The following is a 20,763-nucleotide window of genomic DNA, read 5'->3' on the forward strand; positions in this document are numbered from 1 at the left end:
GTTCAAGTAATTGCCTGAACTTAATAGCCAGTAATTCTATATTAATAAATTTAAATTATTAATTAATTAATACCAAATTAATAACAAAAGTCCAGTATTTTCACAATTTTAAAATATATTTATTCTCTAATTCTCAACCTTTGTTTATGTCATTTCAAATATTAAGTAACAGTAGTTTGCATACAAAGAGCCGTTTCCTTATCATAATCTAACTTAATGTTTGTATTCTCTAAACTTATGAGTGCTGTAAACATACAAAAATACAAAAAGAGGACATTATCTCTTAAAAGAGTACATCATATGTAAGATTATGTGAAATACACTTTAAATGGTAATCATTTTTTTTTTGGTTAGACTTTTAAAAAGTTTTAGTTATTGATAATTAATTCAAAATACTTGTATTAATAGAGTACAAAATATTTACAATAAAACATAGATTTTCTAAATTGAGAAAACAGTTTTGAAAATATGTCCACAAACTAGAGATTCCTGACGAGAATTTAAAAAAAATAAATATGAAATATTATAAAAATTTATAGATAAAATATATTAAACAAATAAATAAATATATATATATATATATATATAGAAACAACTTTCCAAAGGAAAAAAATTTCCAAATAAAATTTCTTATTTTTTCCCCCAAAGATATGGCAAATATTTTATTTTTCTTTCTTATACAGTTATATAGAAAAATATAAACGACAATAATTACATAAACAATAAAAATAAAGAGAAAACAATTTAAATTTAACGATATTTAAAAATATTATTCAATATAACAATTAAAAATAAGTTTGTTTTAAATAAAACCAATGTAGGAAATTTCCTGAACTCTAATTATATTACACACACTTTTTTCATTACAATAATTGTTTTTGATAATTTATTTTATGCATTTTTTAATGATATATACAGCAATACGGTATGATATGGGGCACTAACAGTTTTTATTATAGTGTGACAAGTAATGAAAAAAAGATTTATTTATAATTTTTAAAAATAATTATATACAAAAATTCCATAGAAAATAAAGTCTATTGTTTTACATTTAAAATTTATTTCAATGATTTTTTCTGTGGTCAATCTTTTTCTATACCTCTCATTTAAACAAATTTAATTTATTTCAATATTTTTCTAAATTTTATGCCCGATTGAACTGTAATTTAAATAATATATATATATATATACATTATCTATTAAATTATAATTGAAATTAAATTTGAATTTCTTTTTATTTTTATTCATATTTAAAAAATAATTTACAATTAAAAAATACATAGTGGTTTTATTTTATTTAAAAATTATTTAAAAGCTAAAATTTACTAATTAATAGTATCTATAATTTATTGTTATATATTGAAAACATATAAATCGACAAATTGATCAAGTTCATCTTGATATTCCTGTCGGTGCAAAAAATAATGGCTTACATGAAGTGATTTTGTCCAACATTTTAGATGAACAATAACCCTCTGATTCTTGATTTTATCGACGGATTGAAATGTATAGTCAGGATTGGCCACAATGTCATTGAGTGATAGGAAGACCAGAAGTGGACAACGAAATCGATGGTCATGTATGGCCTGAGATGACCGCCACAGATGTTTAGTCACATAATTATGTAAAACTTTTAAATATAAGTTCATTGTTTGCCGGATAATGTTTTGCATTAAAATGTTATTAGTGGACGCCTTCGCCAATCCGATAGACACGTCCTGAACATCAATAGCCGAGTCATAAACAATACCTTTAAGACGTTGTTTGGTTGCATCAAAAAGCTGTTGGTTTTCGGGTTTATATAATAAAACAAATACTTCTCCCAATTGATAGGCACCCATTGAAAAGGCATGAAATATATATGAGTCATACCTATCCTTTACAACTTGCATACACTTTAACACACGATTAGCCACCACTTGGGAACCGGTTGTYGGCCAAAGTCCGTCAGTTATTTTGCTTTTAATTGTCAATACATCGAAACCTTTGTTGAGATATAGATTAATATATTTTTTTAAGTGTCGATCCTTTGCGAACAGCCATCCAAACAGTAAAACTAAACATTTGTCTTCTTTATTGCGGTCATTGTTTGTATATTTATATAAATTAAATATAATATTATTATCGAGACGTATGTAATCACAATTAATAGATACATTATTTTGTAATAAATATCTAAATTTTCTAAATTTTTTTGAAAATTGATACTGATTTTTGATGAGTAATATATATCTTATAATAATAATTATTATTAGTATTATTAGTATTAATATCATTGTTTGATCAATCAGTACGAAGTATCAATTATTTTCTTCTCTTGAAATTAAATGCAAATAATAATAATTTATTATATTATTGAGTAATATTTTATATCACTAGTTTAAAAGTTATATAAATTACATATATAATTATGTATAGAATTTTTTTATTAGTTTTTATTACAATAATTACTAATGGCAAAAATACCAGATCATTAATTTTTTAATTATAATTAGTTATTTATATAATAATAAAATTTATAAATGAATTGAAAACTAAATTATCATTAACTTTAAGTAAAAACTGAAATTAATCACAAGTGAATACTGAAATTAACAAACATTTATTATAATTATCTTTATTATATATTTAAAAATAAATATCTTAATAAAAATTATAATAAATAATTATATTTTTAATATAATAACAATTTGATCTATATTTTAAATAAATCATATTGAAAATATGTATTTTATATATAAATACAATAGAATACTAATATTTATTGTGAAACAAAAACAAAATATTAAAAACTAAAATTATTGCTAAAAACAAATAAATCGAGTATTTTTAGGAAGATTTAAAAAAATTATTAAAACTTTAACAATAATGTATAAAACAAACAAATTAAAAAAAACAATAACCACTTACAGTACAAACATTATCTAATTTCGTATAGCAAAAATATTGATATCATTAACTTTAAACTTCAATAACTTTTTTATTACATAAGAAAAATCAACAAATTTAGTATCAAACTAGAGAGTAATAACTCACAATTAAATTGATATACTAGATGGTAAAAACTAATATTTAAATAACCAAATATATCAAGGTGAAGTTATAGGTGTCAATAATTTGCGTACAAAAATTATTTTCGTGTTTTTGAAACGCGCGTGATTTCAGACACATTGTTGGGACCAATTGATTCCAATGCATTGTTATTGATTTGAATACATGTAAATGAGTAGTAAATGCAGTGATTATCATTAAAATGGTTAAAATCCAAGAGTTTTCAGATAAAATTCGTCAACAAATGTATGATATGAGAGTCAGCACCGGAAAGTCATACGCAAAGATAGCAGATGTGTTTGCAACAACAGATAATACTGTCCGATCGATTGTACTAAAAGTCCAAAAGTACGGGACAGTTAAAAATCTCACAAGAAGTGGTCGAAAAAGGTGTACAAATGCAATACAAGATCGGATTTTAAGTAGAATAGTAGCAAAAAATAAGAAGTTAACCACCGATGAGATAAGGGAAGAGTTGGCCGACCGAAATATTTTGTGTCATAACAACACCATTAGACACCGGATCCGTGAAATAGGTTATTACAGTGGTATTGCTAGAAGACGTCCAATGATAAGCCTAACAAATCAGAGAAAAAGGTTAGACTTTGCACGAAAGTACATCCGGATGCCGATGTCATTCTGGAAGAAGGTTTTGTGGTCAGATGAGTCTAAATTTGAGATAATTAACACAAAACGTCGCCAAAGAGTGTGGAAAAAGAGAGGCGAAAGTTTAAATGCCGAAAATATATGCCCAACAGTAAAGCACTCAAAATCAGTGATGGTGTGGGGATGTATGACAGGCCAGGGAGTCGGCCATTTGGTGGAAATACCATCAACTATGGATCGCTATGTTTACTTTAATGATATTTTGACCCCACATTTGATTCAGAGCGCAAGAGATCTCCAAATTAACAACGATTTTGTATTTCAAGCCGACAACGATCCGAAACACACATCGAAATTGGCTAAGAAATGGTTGTCTGACAACCATATTGAGACACTTGAGTGGCCACCAAAGAGCCCGGACCTCAATATTATTGAGCATTTATGGGATGAATTGGACAGACGTGTTCAAAAAAGCGAAAGAAAAAGTTTTTCTGTGTTTAAAGAATCACTATTTAATGTTTGGAAAAATATACCACAAGAAGTCACCGAAAAACTGATCCAAAGTGTTCCCAGAAGATTACAAGCTGTCATCGATGCCAGCGGAGGAAATACTCGCTATTAACATCGTTTATACCAATTTAATGCACTTATTTTGTTAATAATTTTTTAAGTTTTGTTTTCACGAAAATACTTTTTGTAATTAATATTTTTACCATTTCTTACTTCTTGAGCTATTTTTATAGATATCTTAATAATTTATTAAATTTTATCAATTGTCTTAGAAATTAGTTAGTCTGATATTTAATTTGATACTAAATTTGTTGTTTTTTCTTATGTAATAAAAAAGTTATTAAAGTTAAAAGTTAATGATATCAATATTTTTGTGATACGAACTTAATTTATATATGTAGTGTAAATGCCAATAAATATTTGTAAAATTATATTTACTTTGAATTAATAAAATTACTATATTATTATTTATATTATGATGTAAGCAGTAAAAAAAACTTTAAAAAACTTTATATTTACATTTTATTTTGTAAATATGTATTTTATTAGCTTTATATAAGCTGTGATAAATATAAACAACTTTTATTTTATTTTTACTGATTTACATTGATTTACAGTATAAATAGACAGATAATAAGTATTATAAAATAAAAACAAAAATGTTATTAATGCAAAAAATAAAAAGTTCATTATCACAAGTTGTCTGGTACTACACAATAGGTCTATTTCTAGTTCATACCGGTGCTATTTATGGCATTTATTTAAGCACAACATCAGCCAAATGGCAAACAATTTGTTTAACATATATATTTGGTAAGTATTTTATAAATTATAACAAAAATCTTATAAATATCTTTATATAATAATTATTAGTTGTGATGACTAATATCGGTGTATTGACGGCTGCACACCGTTACGGGACTCACAAAAGCTTCAAAGCCAAGTGGCCTTTGAAAGTGATTTTGGTTGTATTGCAGACAATGTCGGGCCAGAAATCTATGGTTGAGTGGGCCCGCGATCATCACTGCCATCATTTATATGAGGGCACAGACGCCGACACTTATAACATAAATGATGGCATTATTTTTGCGCACTTCGGTTGGCTTATGATTAAAAGACATCCCGATTGCAAACAAAAACGATTATCACTAAACATTGATTATCTTTTGTCGGATCCAATCATACGTTTTCAATACAATTATTACAAAATATTAGTTTTGGTCTTTTGTGTGATTATTCCAACACTTATTCCTTATTATTTGTTTGACGAATCAATTATTAATAGTTTTGGATTATGTTTTTTATTGAGATATGTTTATGTACTTCAACTTTCCTTTTGCGGTATTTAATTAGATAAATATATTATTGTTAAATGAGTTTATTTTTAATACTGATTATAAAATTTAGGTAACTCTTTGGCCCACATGAGTGGCACTAAACCCTATGACAAGTCTATGACATCCGTACACAACGATCTATTTATACGGACAACTTTGGGGGGTATTTTCGTAATATTTAATTTAAATAAATAAATATAATCTTAGATTTAATTTTAGATTTAATTTTTTAGGCGCTTATCATAACTATCATCACGTATTTCCCTGGGATTACTCTGAGAGTGAGTTTGGATGGGATATTAACTTCAATGTCAACACTTTGTTCATTGATTTGTTTCATGCGATCGGATGGGCCTATGATTTGAAGAGAGCGCCCAAACACATGATTGAGATGAGGAAAGTCAGAACTGGAGGTCAATTTGATGAGACATTTATTCAGAAGAGACCACTTCTTGACTGGATTTATGGACTTTTTATAAGCAGTGCTTTCTTTCAGTTACTTTTAGTTTTGAATTTTCTATTTAAATATGCAATTATGTGTAAATCAATAAATTAATGTAATTATRTGTTATTAGTGATTAGTGTCTTAAAATTTAATTATAATTAATATAAGGAATTTTTATAAGTTCAGTATTTTATAAATATTATAATTACAATAATACTAATAATGTTAAACAATACTATTGTACTTCTGACATTAAATCAATCATTAAATGAACTTTAAATTAAATATAATATCTCATTTTAATACTATAATTAAAATAGTACATTAAATTAATAACAATTTAATAAAAATGACAATAATTAAAAATAACAATTTAATCATTTTTTCATCAAATAGATGTTACCGTTGTTGCGCACATAATTTGGCATGGAAGGTAATGCGATAAGTGGCAGGTTTCGTGGTAATTGGTTCCCCTGGAATTTGCTAGATTTAGGGGCACAAAATCCCAGCCATGTTATAAGTTTTTATTATGTGTCAAATTCATGCCACTCATAATTTTTTATCATTATTTAATGCGATTATTAATGCGAATTAAATTTATTATATATTTGATTATTAATTTTATAGTATTGATCGATCATTTATTAATTATAGATCGATCCTATAATATTAAATTATTTATTTATTTATTGATTGATCATATATTTAATTAATTATAACTAAATTTAGATATTTAAAACACTTATAGTAGTGTAGATACCAGTTATCACATTTACTGCCATTCGGTTATTTTAGTTATCGCATTATCTTCCAGGGTATGGCAGGTTTAGTGGTAATTAGTTCCATACCTTTATGACACTTTTAATTAATTTTTAAAATTGATATGGCAAGTTATGTGGTTAAAAACGGTAAGTCAAAAGTAAATATCATAATTATTATAATATACTTATTGTATACAATAATTATTGAAATCGCTACAGAATTTGCTAATTTGAGTCTTATTTAGGCTAAAATTTAATTATGGTTTTATATTATAAAATTTAGAATATTAAAATAAAATTTTTATTTAAAACTTACAAATAATATTAACTTTATTAAGTTTTGAGATAAAATTTAGACATAGTGCGCCATCAATGTAAAATTATTTTATTTATTAAATGATATATTATTTTGTCCTCAAAGTCTAAAAAATTTATTTAAACAAATTTTATTTTAAAAATATTAGTAAAAACAAAGAGATATTCATAATTTATCTCATAAATTAATTTTGTTATGTTTTTATTTATTTAACTTTTATGTTACAAAAACTTTTATGTATTACTGTGGCAAATATATTTCGAGACAAATTGTAATATGAAAACTTAATAGATTTTTCTGCATTCGGTTTAATAATTAAAAATTATTTTTTTATGGTATTAAATTGTAGAGATATTCATTATTATTGTTAATTTTTTAAAATATTTTATAGTATAATAATTAAAGTTTTATAATGCTACAAAATTAGTAACCTCAATTTTTAGAATTGTATAATTTATAAAATCTAAGAAAAACTATTAATCCTGATAAAATAATACAAGTATTTTTATTTTATTAGATTTCTGACAATTAAAGAATTATTTATGAAAAATTACAAAAAAATACAATTTATACTTATTTCTAAAAAACGAAAATAAATTTTAAAATGTTTTTGTTATTTATTAAAATTATATTATTCTAATAAATTTTTTAAAATGATTAAATATTATATTATGTTGCCTGCTTTTAAGAAAATAATAAAATAATTTTTTATTATTGACGAAAATACCAAACATTATTAAAAATTAAAATTGTGCTATTTTGGAAGACAAATTTAGACCTAATTTTAGATAAAATTATTTATTAAAAATTGTAAGCATTTGATAAACTTACTGATTTTTACTAAAAAATAAACATCAAATATTACTCTTTAAAATTAATATTTTTTTGTTTAAATTTATTTTTATTTTAAACATAAAAATATCAAAAAAGATTACTGTTTTAAAATGTCATTTATCAAATATTTTTGTAAATAATTCCGAAAACTTTTTAGACAAAGATATTAAACTACTATTATTTTGATAAGTGATAATCATAGAAAATATGTACATTAAAACAAAAATATAAAACATTCTAATATTCGAATTATTTTAGAAAAACTTAGTACAAAGATTCTGTCTCGAAATTTACTAGCCACAGTAATAAATTACAATAACAACAAACCACTTGGTCAATTTGACTTTTATGTTACATTTGATTAGTGTAACGCACTCTCTACAAAATAAATTATAAAACTAAATTTATAAACCAGTATTAAAAGTTTGGATACATATAGCGTATGCATTTGCGAGTAATTTGTTATTTTTTGAATAATTGTAAAATTAACTATTAATAGATAATTACATCGAACATAATATACTTGACTTATCTAGTTAATTTTATAATTAATCAAAAAATGACCAATTACATAAATATTGAATTTAATATTATCTACAGTTATGCCCTTGGTCATTTTTAAATTGAATGTATTGTTTATCATATATTTAGTATAAACTAAGACTATACTAATATATTCGAGTAAATAACTTTAATTCGATAATTAACTCGAATACTCTGCAAAATGCATACACTGTCTGTATCGACACTTTTAATCTGTTATAAACTGAATTAATAATATTATTGATATTCTAATAAAATAATAAAAATAATAATTAGATTTTATATTACTTTAAGTTATTTTATACTAAGTATTACATAATTCTTAAAAATTAATGTTTTATAATTGTTAGTTTGTCAAGTACAATTTTATATTTAATATAATTGAAATTGAAATTGATCAAATAAATAAAATTAATTAATTTAGTAATATATGTTCTTTGCTTTACATCAAAACATCGTAACACAAAAAGCCCTTTAATATAATATTTATTATTTTCTAATCATTTAAATCTAATTAGTCACTGGGAAATTATATGCAATTATGGCAATTAATTATGTATATTAATTACAATATTGTACAACAAAATGCGTTAAATTGATATTTTTGATGTAATATTAAATAAATTTTTAGAAWTTGTATTTTTAATTTTGTAGTAGATAAATCTATTTGTTTAAAGTAATCAACATAACTATGTAGGCAGATTTTAAAATAATAATTTTATATATAAGTATTGTACAATTATCTTTATTATTAAATATATAATTACATTATTGATTTTTTTAAAATATTATTTCAGTTGTTATTAATATTATTCTTATAAATTTATTTTATAAACTGTTGTTTAAATAATAATTATTATTAGAAAATGAATTTTAATAAACGCATGAATTCATTACCACTGATCCGATCAGTAGGTCGACCCAAGAAGTTGTTGGACAACGAGTCCCGCAATCGTCGGGATATCGCCAATAATCACGAAAGAAAACGTATGCAAAGTATTAATGATGGCATACAAGCCTTGCGACGGATTCTCAGACATAAAGACATCGAAAAGATCAGTAAAGCGACGGTTTTGTTGAGAAGCGCTGAATATTTACTAAGACTTGAGAATGAGATCAAAGTTGTCAATCAAGAGAACCATCGACTCAAATGTCTGGTCAAACATCTCATTCATAACAACCTATTGACTCAATCATCTACTATTCATAAGCATTTTTGCGGAAAAATTTTGGATTCATTTGGTATTGTATTTAGTTTTTTTACAAAATATTAATTTTTACAAATATATGGATAAAGGAGAAGATATACTATTGTACAGTATATTACATTAAAATACAATTTATTATCAATTTTCTAAATATAATAAATAATTTGTTTGTTGATATTTTTATTATAGATTTGGAAATCAATGAAAGTATATATGAAAATTCGTTTTCTGATAAAGAAATCTGTTTTAATAATATTGATGACAAAAATAATGATGATTATAATGTCGAAGCAATTGATTTATCAAAACATTAAGTTTATAGTTTGATAATATCTGTTAAATTGCAAATAACACTATATAATAAATATATATTTAAAATAATTTTTGTATCAACTATTTATATTATTATCAATAAAATATATCTATTAAAAAATAAAATTATGTATTTAGTACAAACCATATACTATTAAAATATATTAATATCGTTTCATTTGTATTTTGGAGAAATTGTAAAATATTATTATTATATTTTTATATATATAAATATTTAATTAAAAAAATAAAAATTAATTAAACAATATTGTATTAAATTAATTTAACACAAATAATATAAATATACTTAATTTTAAATTATTGATTTATATTTAATTACTTGTAGTAATTAAAATCAGATCAATTATTTTAAAATAATTAAACAATGATAGTAAACAATTAGTCACAAAAACAATATTTTTTGCCTTAATTTTTCCTTTTAACAATATTGTCAACAAAATAAAATTGACATAATATTCATATTGTAGTTAATGTTGTGACTGAATATTATTTATAAAAAAATTGGATTTAATAATAAATTAGTTTAAGATATTTTATAAAGTTAACAATCAAAATGGCTAACATTGAAATAGGTCTGTGCGGACAACAGACTGAGCCCAGGTATGCGGTTCACGTGCGGAACGTTAACTTTTGTTACTCAAAAGATACTATAGTTTTGGAGCGTATGAATGTTAAAATTGAAGAGGGTAACTTACTAAAATACTTACTAAATAATTATTGTATGATTATTTATTTTTTATGATTAATTATTTAATTTTAGGAAAGATTTTTGGATTATTAGGATCTAATGGTTGCGGGAAAACAACATTATTAAGATTAATATTAGGACGACTTCAACCACATTCTGGTCATATAAGTATTTTTGGTGTCAAACCGGGCAGTAAATATTCAGACATACCCGGACCAGGTGTTGGATATATGCCACAAGAGTTGGCTCTCTATAATGAGTTTACAATTGAAGAAACGTTAACATATTATGGGATTTTAAATAATATGAATATCAATGACATTAAGCAAAGAATTGAAATGTTAGCCAAATTGTTGAGTATTTCCAATAATAAAAAACGCGTCAGTAGTCTAAGTGGTGGACAACAAAGACTGGTATCAATGGCCATAACAATGATACATAAGCCTAAGCTTTTGATTTTAGATGAACCAACTGTTGGCGTCGATTCCCTTATACGGCTCAGAATTTGGACTTATTTGGAGAATATATCAAAAAATGATAGTAATATAATAATTATTTAATATTATTATAATTATTATAAATTAAATTGAATTATATTTTAAAATTAATAGATGTGACTATAATAGTAACGACTCATTATATAGAAGAGGCACGAAAGGCAACTCATGTTGGGTTTGTTACTAATGGATATCTATTGGCACAGTCACCACCACAACAGCTTATGGATCAATATGGGGTCAAATCGTTAGAAGAGGTTTACCTAAAGCTGACAATTACAAGACGTCGTTCCCGAAGACAATCACTCAATCCATTGCTGTTTTCAGAAGAAAGGGATGCCATCGAAGTTAACGAAGAAAATCAAAAGTTTAATAAAATATCGCAAAAAAATAAATACTTGAGTTTGAGTCGGATGTCTGTCCTTTTGTGGCGAAACTATTTGCAACTCAAAGGAAATCCTTTATTGATTGTATCGTTTTATTCATTGACTGCTATTATCATTACATTGATGGCACTCGTATTTAATCAAGTAATTAAATTTTTAAACATTTATAAATAAAAAAATTATTAAAATTTATGTTATATTAATAGGATTTTAAAGACATGTCAATAGCTATATATAATGGAGAGTCGCCACCAGATTTGACCCAAGATTTTATTAAACATATAGACAATCGTATAATTATTGTTAACTATTATAATAGCAGTCAAAGTGCTATGGATTCAGTAGTTAATGGCGTAAATCTCTTGGCTCTTGAGTTTTCACAAAATTTTTCCAATGGATTTGAGGAACGCATACAATCACCTCAAGACGTTAGCGATCAGTCAATAGCGGACAGTACTGTCAAAATGACACTCGACATGTCCGACCCTATACTGTCTGCCTATACAAACGTACGTTTACTAAGAAGTTTGGTTTCATTTATTAAAGACTACAGTCTATCTATTAATTATAATCCCATGGCTTATACATTACCATTCAATATGACAACAATTTATTCGACATTAAAGCCATCATTTAAGGTAGTCTTTTAAAATATTTTGTTGTTATTATAATTGTAATTATTATAATGTAATTATTGGATTATATATTACTATTATTAAATAGCAATTTGTAGCACCCGGTTTGCTATTGGCCATACAATACGGACTAAATATGGTATTAACAGCATTTGTATTTATAATTGAGAAAAGAGGCGGTTGTTTGGAGAGGTGTTTCGTCAACGGTGTGACCGCTATTGAGATAATCTTAGTTCAAATCATATGGTTTACTGCAATACTCATAATTCAATCCGTATTATCACTGGTATTGTCTTTCTTTGTGTTTGACTTTATACTGTATGGCAACCATTTGGAGGCATTACTATTGCTTATACTTGAGGGCATTCATGGCCTTGTCTTCGGTATGATTACATCATTATTGGTGTCCAATGACTATAATGTTATGGTATGTATTATAATTGAATTTTTAAAATATYTATTCATTTCAAACCTAATTTAATGCAATATAACAGATGATTATGGTTTTTGCTACACTTCCTCTTTGGTTGATATCGGGTATGGTTTGGCCATTAGAAGCATTGCACTCATCAATGCAAAAATTTTGTCGACTTTTGCCACTTAGTTTGCCGACTGAGGCGTTGCGATCAATAATGTTTCGCGGATTAAATAGTTTCTATCCAGTAGTATACATGGGCTACCTGTCCAATCTGGCTTATATAACTGTCCTGTTGCTTATTTGCACATTTGTATTAATTAAACATCGATAAAACTTTATAATATAAATATTTAATTTTTGTCTAGAAGGAATTAAAACAATTTTTTAGAGTTGAATAAATTAAATTATGAATAATATACAGTATAATTGTGTAAGAAATAAATTGTTATAATTTATAACAATAACTAATATTCATAAATAGCTAATACGTTAAAAAAACTATATTTTTATAATTAGTGTGTTATAATTTTCTATATATGAAAACTAATTATTTAATTCTAAATATTTATTATTATATTATGTATTTTTAAAATACATTTTTTACAATATTGTATGAATTGATTGTTTTTATAATCTATGTACAACGTAGTATTTTTACATAATTAAATTTTTTATTATAATTTTTTTTGTGTTTTTATGTAATTATTTCAGATAAATTAAAGATTGTTAATTTATTATTATATATTTGTTTTGTATTATTATTAGATGCTAATAGTATAAGACTGATATATTTTATGAGCATTTTTTAAATAAAATGTATTGTTTTCTAATTATACACTGCATAATATACAGTATCATAATATTATATCTATATGTATTTATATATAAAACATACACTGGTACATTAATATAAATTATGTTTTTTAATTTTTACCTTTATAATAAAATATAACTAAAAAAAGTTACAAATAATATACTCTTCAATAAAAATAATACATTTAAAAAACTATTTTATTTAGTAAAATGTAATAATACAATTTTAATGATTTAAATTTATATAATTTAATAATTTATAATAACTTATATTTAAAACATGGCATCAATTTGATCGTATTGTTGCTTTAAAAAGCGAACCGTCCTAAAGCTTCTAACGTATCCAATCACACGGTTTACACTAATAGTCGACGATATCATATGTTTAGCCGATGTGACCAAATTGATCACTTGGTTGACACCATTTGTGACAAAACAATTGCATTTCGGATTGTTTTCCATTATTTTTAGAGAAACCAAAGTAATAGCGTTTTAAATATTAATAAATTGTTTTTTATATTACTATTTTATTTGAGTATAAAAAATTTAGTTTACAAAGTATTTATATATAAAGGAAAATTATTACGCATTTAATTAACTGACAAAATATTAATATAATAAATGAAAATTAATTTAATTATTCATCTTTTAAGTTCAAATGCTTTTATTTTTTATAGGGAAAAATATAATAAAAATCATTTTAATTAATTTTTTTAAAAATTCTTTATTTTTAGTTTTATGCAATTAATAATAATTATAACTATTGTATATTATATTAATTATATTGCTTAATCATCATTTATTAAGATAATAAATTGTTTAATAATAATAATAATAATAAATTAAGATAAAATTAATAAAATAATAATCTAATTGTATATAAATTTAATTTTTAATATAGAAAAATTCACAAAAATTTATATTAGAGTAAATTAAAAACTATATACTTTATAATAAAATAAAATTGAATTTATTGCATTGCATTGATGATATATTAAATACTAATAATTTATTTGTTTTAAGTTAAAATTAAGTTAAGATAACTATATAACGATAAAGCGTTATTAAAATTAATTATTATTTTTAATATAAAATTTTTATTCAATAAAAAAGAAATAAAAAAGAAATAATTTTTTATATATATTAAAATATTAAAAATGCTTATTTTGAATTTATAAAGATATTTATTGTATAAATATTTTAAAAAGCATAGATACATATATTAACGCTCATTTACAAACATTTTAAAATAATAAATTTAATTAACAAATAGTTTGTAATAATTTCAAATTTGTTAGATTTATAATAAAAATTGTTTGACAAATATTATTTAAATTTATAAGCAATGAACAAACAGAGTGGTAGAACCCATATATCAAATTGTTTAACGAAGACATATATCCAAATCGGTGCAAACAAAACACTAATACCGGTCAACATCTCAATAAACAACGACCTGTGGTTATATCCGACATCTCCGACACGTTTTTGTCTGCTCTCAACAATCTCTTTCGATGCCTTTTTCAAATCATATGCCCAACCAATAGATGCAAACATATCGATGAAAGCTGTGGCCGGATTAAAGGCATCCCATGGACCCAATTCACTGGCCGAGTAATCCCTGTTTTTAGATAATTTTAAATAATTAATAAAATATAATATAATAATTAATATAATATAATACAAATAAAACAAACCATGGAAATGCGTGGTGATAATTATGGAAACCCTCACCCATCAGATAGTGTCTCATATGAGCCTCAACCGGCACTATATCTTTATCGTAGGGCTAGAAAATGTTATTGAAATTAATCAAAACAATTATATATATATATATATATATATGAATAATTACAGAGCACCCACCTTCATGCCCCACATATGAGCGGCACTATTGACACACCAGGTTAGGTTAAGAGTGGCAGCATAACGAAGCATTACACAAATAAACCATGAATTCCATAGGGATTCACCCCATAGCAGGTATGGTATATATGTGGGAAATGCAGCCCATATTAGTCCCAATAATGGTATATAAAAAGCTCGTTGAAAGCGAACCAACGGGTCTTTTGCCAAATCAGTCATATCAAGTGTTTTTCCTCTTTCTTTGACCTCCGGGTGCTTTTTGCAGAGCAACCAACCGACGTGTGAAAAGAAAAATCCTCTCTGAGAGTTATGAGGATCGGCGTCAGTGTCAGAGTATTTGTGGTGAAGTCGATGGTCTCGACTCCACTCAAAGATATCATTTTGAAGGGCCAATGTCTGTAATACCATTAATATGATTTGAAGCGGTAGTTTGGCTTTATATGTTCGGTGACACCATAGTCTATGTGCCCCACACTGTCATAAAGTAAAAAGATATTTATTCAACAATTTTTTTATTAAACAGACAAACAAATGCTTATGTGTTTACCTGAATACCCATTGAAGACATGAAAGCAATAAAATATGAAAATATAACTGTTTGTACTTTTGCTCCTCTGATTGTCAAATAGGCGCCATAGAGACCCGAGATGTGTATTATAGCCATCAAAATAATGTTACGCCAAACCAACTCAAGTTTGTATGGCTTAACCACTTTAGTGTCAGCATTGGTACCATTAGAGTCCATCACTTGGTTTTCAGTTTTACTTATAGACCTAATTTTGAAAATAAAATGTTAAAATTAATTCACGTGTTTTGATAACTTCTTAAACAATAAAATAAAGTATTAATAATTTACATTTTATTAAATGATGTTATTATTTGATGTTACAAATTAAAACTTAATAGTTTTTATGTTTGAACACAAATCTGGATGTTTATATAGCATTTATTTATATGATAATTAACTTATTACGTTAATAAGGTAAAAATTAATTAATTAATTAATTTTCACTTAAAATATATTGCAATATTAAAAACAAGTTAGAAAAAACACATTAACAATTATATTGCAATTAATAATTAACTAATAAAAAAATCACGTATTTTCTGTAATAACTGTGTTAATTAATTAATAGTATTATATATCATAGAAATAGCAAAATTTTACCAAGGATATTAAGTTTGGTAGATCATTTAAATGTTAATTATTATTTTATTTATATTTAATAATTTACATATTAGATATTAAACAATATTCAAACATTTACAATTATTAATGTGAAACTAACTTTATAGTTTGTAGTAATACGTTAAAACCAATAGAATCTAATCATATGCAAACTTTATTTAATAACTATATTTCTTTAATAATTAAAGATAGGATTTAATAAAACATAATTAAATTGTTATATGATTTGAATAGTTTATACGATTAAATAACTAATAATATAATTAAATACACTGTTTTGTTCTAACATTATTGAATTATAATTCAATTGCATTTAAACTTACAAAAATCTCAAATTTATAATAAAATATTTTGTAATACTGTGTAAATTTATAACATAAGATACTGTATAGTAGATGTATTTTATTTTGTTCATATATATATAGATACTAAGTTACAAAAATTTCATATTTGATTGGATTGTGCTGGTTATAGCGTACACTACAATAAATTATTATAAAATTTTCAAATGATTATTCAACAATTAGTTTTAATAACTATAAATATATTATTAATTATATAGTTTTTATTAATTGACAAATTTTACATCTTTGATGAGAGTCTAATGTTATCTGAGTCACACTCGTGAACACAAATTTTATCTTAAATTATAAAAATATCTTAAATCAAATTCAATTGTTAATTTAAAAAATAAAATCAATATATAAATGTTATGAGAATACACATTAAACCATATAAATAAAAATATTATATTTATAATGTATTAGGTCTGCAAAAAATAATATTTAAATATACAAAATATTTATCATATAATTTTTAGTTTATAAATACTGTAATTAATTAATTTTTTTAAATTAAAAACTTTGATAACAATTTAAGTCATATTTATATTATTTTCAATAGAAGTTTTTGCTTAACTGACTGTAATCAATTAATATTTAACTTTATATAATATAAATAAATTATTTATAAATAATTTTCATAGTTAATACAAAAATTGTACAATTATTGTATTTAATAATAAAATAATTATTAATTTTAGAAATTACTTATATAATATTTTACATTGTAAAGTAATATAAAAACAATTACCTGTAAACACTAATTAATATACAACAATATATTATAGATTAAAGAAAACTAAATATACCGGTAATTTAAAAATTGACATAAAATAAAATAATTTACAATTTACTTATAATAAAGTAAATGATAACAATAGTCCAGATATTGTATCTAATTAAAGGAAAAGTCCAAAAAGGAAGTGTCAATATCGACAGTCCTTTCATGTACTCCACTGAAGTAGACGTGTGCTTAAAATTACTGTTTCCTGTCTTAGATTGTCTATTATTGACCACATCTTTGGACGCCCTTTTCAAATCATATGCCCATCCGATCCACGCAAACAAGTCAATGAAAGTTGTGGCCGGATTGAAGGTATCCCACGTTCCCAACTCACTGGCCGAGTAATCCCTGTTTATATTATCAATAATTTATTAATATTATTATTATTATGGAAATACTCAAGAGTTATACAAACCAGGGAAATACGTGATGATAGTTATGAAAGCCTTCGCCCATTAAATAATTTTTCATATTTGCCTCAACCGGTGCAATGCTATTGTCGTAAGGCTTTTAAAAATATATGAATTAATAATAATTAAATAATTAAATGATTAAAACAAATACTTTCATTCCCCACAAATGTGCGGCACTATTGACACACCACGTGATGTTCAAAGTGTATGTATAGCGTAATATTACACACGTAAACCATGCATTGAATAGGGATTCGCCCCAAAAATAGTATGGAATATATGTGGGTATTAAACCCCACAACACAATAACCAATGGTATATAAAATGCTCGTTGAAAGCGAATCAATGGGTTGTTTAGCAAATCAGTCATATCAAGTGTTTTTCCCTTTTCTTTGACCTCCGGGTGCTTTTTGCAGAGCAACCAACCGATGTGTGAGAAGAAAAATCCTCTCCGAGAGTTATGTGGATCGGCGTCGGTGTCTGAAAACTTGTGGTGCAGACGATGGTCGCGACTCCACTCAAAGATATCATTCTCGAGTGCCATCGTATTGAAGATCACTAACAATATCTGTAGCGGAAGTTTGGCTTTATATGTCCGGTGACACCAAAGTCTATGTGCTCCACACTGTTATTATTATGTTATTAATTTACAAATACATTGATTAGTTTATTTAATAACCTGAATACCAAGTGTTCCCGAAAATATAGCAATAAAGTAACCCCAGATGAATGTTGACCACTGACAGTCATAAATTGCCAGATATAGGCCATACACGGCTGAACAGTGCAATAAAAACATTAGGATTATATTACGCCAAACCAATTGTCTCTTATATTCATATTTAACGCTATGATCTGACCCATCATTTACAATAGGATCTAATTTTGTATCCATGAATGATCTAAATAAAAAAATTAATAATATAATATGATTATAAAATAAGTCATCATTACATTATATATATATATATATCGGATATTTACTTAAGCTCTTTAATATGACTAACACGACTTATATTAATAAATTTATTTGTAATAATAAAAAAATATTTTATTAAAAACATAATTTAATTACTTTTGATGATTTCAAATCAACAAAATACACGTCTTTTAGATTAACGTCATTAGTAACGTTAATTTTCTATAATTATTTAATCACTTTTTATATTATTTGTATATTTTGTCTTTTTATTTTTTTTGACATTTAATAATTTTGATTAATCTTAATTTAATTAAATATTGTTTACCAAWATACTACTAAAGCCAATGTAATTAAAATTTAATAAACTAGGATATTTTATAATTTTAATAATTTGAATTTAGAATATAAAATATTAATTACACTTAGATTGTGTAAAATATAATTTAATTTGTTTATCGAAATACAATAAAACAATATTTAGCACTATATTAAATTAATGCTATTTATTATAATTGAGTATAGAAAATAAATTTTAAATATTTGAAAAATGTTTTATTTAGAAATAAAATTATATAGAAATTTAAAGCAAACATATAATGAATAAAAACCATATAATTTTTAGTAAATATAATATAAAATAAAAAATTTATTAATAAATACATATTTGCATTAATTATAACTTATAACAAAGTATTAAAATATTAAACATAAATGCAGTTTTTGTATTTTCAATTTTTTTATTTTTACCAAAAATAGTAATAAAAATTAATATTAAATTCAATAATTACTATAATCAAATGTTATTTAAATAATTTAAAAATATAAACAATTTTTTTTACAAAAACGTTTTATTTAATATAAWAATATATATATTTATAAATTTAATTTTTCAATATAATTTATTTAATACTAGTTTAGTCAATCTTTTTAACATTATTAACATTAATGTCATTATTATTAGTATAACTTTGATTATAGACATAAGTTCTAACATAGAAATCATAGAACATATAGAAGAAGAATATTGGTTGTGGGAAAGCCACGTATAGCCAGAATACGGGGTAACCCCTCTGGAAAAATAAAAATATAAAACCATAGATGCCTAGTATGATAAATTGAGCCAGTTGCATTTGGGTTATGTACCGTTTCCACCACAAATACCTTTTAACTCTGGGTCCAAATGCAGACAAAAAATAGTAGCCATACATCAAAAAATGTATGAATGAATTCATTAGCGAAAACAGTCGAAGTCCTGGTATGAACGGTGCAATCTTAATGATAAGCCAACCAAATAACGGGACAACCATATGATGATACATATGAAGGAGTGTTAGATGAGAGTCTTTTTTGCGCAAACAGAAGAATATACTGTCAAACCAATCGAGAAGTTTTGATATTAAATAACAAAAACCTAATAATGAAAACAGTTTTTTTTGTTAATTAGTAATTTTAACTAAAAGTATTCAAATATTTTTATACCTAATATAATCATAACTCGCGATTCCTCGTTGGATGACTTATCTGTGGGATAGTCGACATCAAATATTACCCGTCCGTAATCCATATATTCCAAACATGTAATAAACGCAAACAGATTGCCAAAAGACATACCGGCGTTATATATGAGTAAAATCCATCTTAAATTAAATGGTTTCCTTTTCTCCATGTATTGTGGGATAAATACTTTAACTAACATGAAATAGGAGGTTAAAAATAATATGGGAATTCCCAGACCATAATCAATAAGTGGCAAATGTTTGGTCCGCGGGTCCTGCATATCAAACAGGTAGTCATATATGCAATAATTTACAGCAGACATAAAGTCATCGATCAGTAATAAAGTTTTAGCACTAACTAATAGTGGCAT

At 24.4% G+C, this 20,763-nt stretch overlaps 4 protein-coding genes across 4 annotated transcripts; 1 reads left to right on the forward strand and 3 right to left on the reverse strand.

Moving 5' to 3' along the window:
* The first annotated feature begins 10,497 nt into the window (after positions 1 to 10,497).
* LOC128953782 (ABC transporter G family member 23-like) lies at positions 10,498 to 12,899 on the forward strand. Its single transcript, XM_054299303.1, has 7 exons — positions 10,498 to 10,630; positions 10,705 to 11,172; positions 11,244 to 11,659; positions 11,722 to 11,759; positions 11,835 to 12,153; positions 12,239 to 12,577; positions 12,645 to 12,899. Exons 1-7 carry the CDS (start codon positions 10,498 to 10,500, stop codon positions 12,897 to 12,899), a joined length of 1,968 nt encoding a protein of 655 aa, XP_054155278.1.
* Positions 12,900 to 14,618: 1,719 nt separating this feature from the next.
* Positions 14,619 to 16,158, reverse strand: LOC128953705 (acyl-CoA Delta(11) desaturase-like). The gene is made up of 5 exons (XM_054299221.1): positions 16,104 to 16,158; positions 15,795 to 16,020; positions 15,248 to 15,721; positions 15,079 to 15,170; positions 14,619 to 15,002 (listed from the first exon to the last, which is right to left on the reverse strand). Coding segments are annotated over exons 1-5 (1,089 nt in total). The 5' UTR covers positions 16,106 to 16,158; the 3' UTR covers positions 14,619 to 14,707.
* A 711-nt stretch (positions 16,159 to 16,869) lies between these two features.
* LOC128953783 (stearoyl-CoA desaturase 5-like) lies at positions 16,870 to 18,869 on the reverse strand. Its single transcript, XM_054299304.1, has 6 exons — positions 18,654 to 18,869; positions 18,126 to 18,599; positions 17,977 to 18,068; positions 17,654 to 17,909; positions 17,023 to 17,077; positions 16,870 to 16,916 (listed from the first exon to the last, which is right to left on the reverse strand). Exons 1-6 carry the CDS (start codon positions 18,867 to 18,869, stop codon positions 16,870 to 16,872), a joined length of 1,140 nt encoding a protein of 379 aa, XP_054155279.1.
* A 941-nt stretch (positions 18,870 to 19,810) lies between these two features.
* Positions 19,811 to 20,763, reverse strand: LOC128953784 (elongation of very long chain fatty acids protein AAEL008004-like). Its single transcript, XM_054299305.1, has 2 exons — positions 20,376 to 20,763; positions 19,811 to 20,307 (listed from the first exon to the last, which is right to left on the reverse strand). Exons 1-2 carry the CDS (start codon positions 20,761 to 20,763, stop codon positions 19,811 to 19,813), a joined length of 885 nt encoding a protein of 294 aa, XP_054155280.1.

Source organism: Oppia nitens, unplaced genomic scaffold (assembly GCF_028296485.1).
Source record: "Oppia nitens isolate AA-2021 unplaced genomic scaffold, nextdenovo-longstitch-racon4-pilon3 scaffold23_pilon_pilon_pilon, whole genome shotgun sequence".
Taxonomy (NCBI): Eukaryota; Metazoa; Arthropoda; class Arachnida; order Sarcoptiformes; family Oppiidae; genus Oppia; species Oppia nitens.